We start from the raw sequence: 2,035 nt of genomic DNA on the forward strand, positions 1-2,035 counted from the left end.
TTAAATACATATCTATTAAATAAATTAAACTTGGTAATTGTTGATAAAGATTTGTAAATAAATTGAGTTTTCCTTTATATCGCGGCTAGCCCAATTAACAAATGAACCTTCAGCCCTCAGTTTCATTATCTATTTCACTCCTTTTAAAAATACATATTTCTCACAATTAAAAAAACTATCAGTTTTGATTATAGTGCTGACTCTCGTCTACATATTTAAACTCAACAAATCATATAACAGATTCAGTGCTGTACTCCAGTCATGGACAGAACAACACACACCAACAGTGAACTGGAAACAACACACAGCAAGGTAGTTGTGTAAGGGTTCAGGAAGGACGCCAGAGCCACCCCACCGATACCACCAACATACGCAACTGTAAACATTAGGGTGCTGCTTGCTGCTAGGCCATCCGAGCCAAAATACTCAGCGTCCAACAGGAGGATAAGGGATTCTGTGGATTGCATTCCGTAAACCATTTTAGCAATGCCCATGCAGGTATATTGAACCCACAAGCCTGGTTTGAACAACACGACCGCACAGCTTATAGCAGTGAGTGCTCCTATAACTGACTGAAGGACTCTGAACTTAAAGCACTTCCGGAGAAGAAACCCGAAGTAACGTCCAAAGAACTGTGAGCCTCCGGAAATAGCTGCTATTACGAGATACTCTGCTCCGTGAACCACACCCTGGCAGGGGTCATATTCTAATATAGTGGAATTTAGCGGGCTCTCAGAATTCTCGAAATTGTTGGATTTCATAAGTTCTGGTACTAAAAGAATACTGCCGTACCCAAACACCATTAGCAGACCAATAAACAGACTCCCTTTACATAAACGTAGGTTAAAGTCTGTAGGCTCCTTAAAATGCTCCTTTTTCCGAGAATCAGTGTCTAATTGTTCTTCGTGGCTGTCCGATTTTTCTAGATTACAGTGCAGTATGATTATAGGCGGTATGAACCAAGGGATTGAGGTACACAGAATAAACTCACGCCAATTTATCAGATCCAGCAGACACCACCCTAGAAAACCTATCCAGGTACTTCCCAGGGCAATGGCAAATCCTTGTAGAAAAGCTCCAGTAGGAACGATTTCAATAGAGGACACATTCTGGGTGAAATACACCCCTGATGTTGCGGCAGTTAAACCAACACAGATGCCAGTGAGTGCCCGGGAAATTAACAGTGTCCAATAGTTAGGAACAATCGCACATACCACAGCGAAAATAATTGAGGAGTAAAGTGAGAGATAGAGCACGAACTTATTACCGAGCTTCTTAGCTAGGGGCATGGAGATTAACGTGGATAGAGCCATGAAAACGTAAAGAATTACCCCCAGGACAGACTCGCCAAGAGGGGAAATGTCCATCTCACAAGAAACTTGCTGGGTTATGATACCGGGCAGGTAGATCTCAATCCCATGACCGAACTTAATTAGCATCCACTGGACCAGGAATATGTAATCTTTACCAGTCCATTTCACGATGTGGCGCTTTAGCAGGGTGTTCCTCTCTGAGCCTTGTCTTTCTTCTTCGGTGTCAGGGGTAGAGTTTGAAGTGATCATTGGAGACATGCGGTGTCCTCTGAAAGGGATTATTTTTATTCTAAAAACTTAAATATTTTTAAACATGATTTAAGAAATTAACAAATGTATCAGCAATTGGCCCAAGACGCATTACTTTTTGCATAAGCTTCGAGTATCGAGTGAATCGACAAAAAATGACAGAAAGTCATCGCGTTTATAGATACACGATTAATACAAATTACTGAAACAACTGTTATTGATATGATAAAAATGGCCGGGTGCAAATTTTGACCAAGAAATATTATGAAATCGGCCGTGAGTATATGGTGTACACAATAGACATTAGACATTTTGTAAGTCTAAGTATACGCATAAATGATAATGTGCCGTAATGTCAAGAGGAGAGTGGACACGCGTCAAATAAAAACTAAAATAATCGTACAATAGTGAAAAAGAAGAAGTGACGCGCCACACCCTCTGTAATATATGACATTTAACAGAACTTCCAGGAA

The 2,035-nt window shown here is 40.6% G+C and overlaps 1 protein-coding gene across 1 annotated transcript; it reads right to left on the reverse strand.

Annotated features, from left to right (window-relative positions):
• On the reverse strand, nt 1–1,609 carry LOC134822158 (gentisate transporter-like). Its single transcript, XM_063833065.1, has one exon. It carries the CDS (start codon nt 1,569–1,571, stop codon nt 243–245), a length of 1,329 nt encoding a protein of 442 aa, XP_063689135.1. The 5' UTR covers nt 1,572–1,609; the 3' UTR covers nt 1–242.
• Nucleotides 1,610–2,035: the final 426 nt, after the last annotated feature.

The sequence above is a fragment of the Bolinopsis microptera genome, chromosome 10, assembly GCF_026151205.1.
Source record: "Bolinopsis microptera isolate Bmic1 chromosome 10, MBARI_Bmic_1.0, whole genome shotgun sequence".
NCBI classification, from domain to species: Eukaryota; Metazoa; Ctenophora; class Tentaculata; order Lobata; family Bolinopsidae; genus Bolinopsis; species Bolinopsis microptera.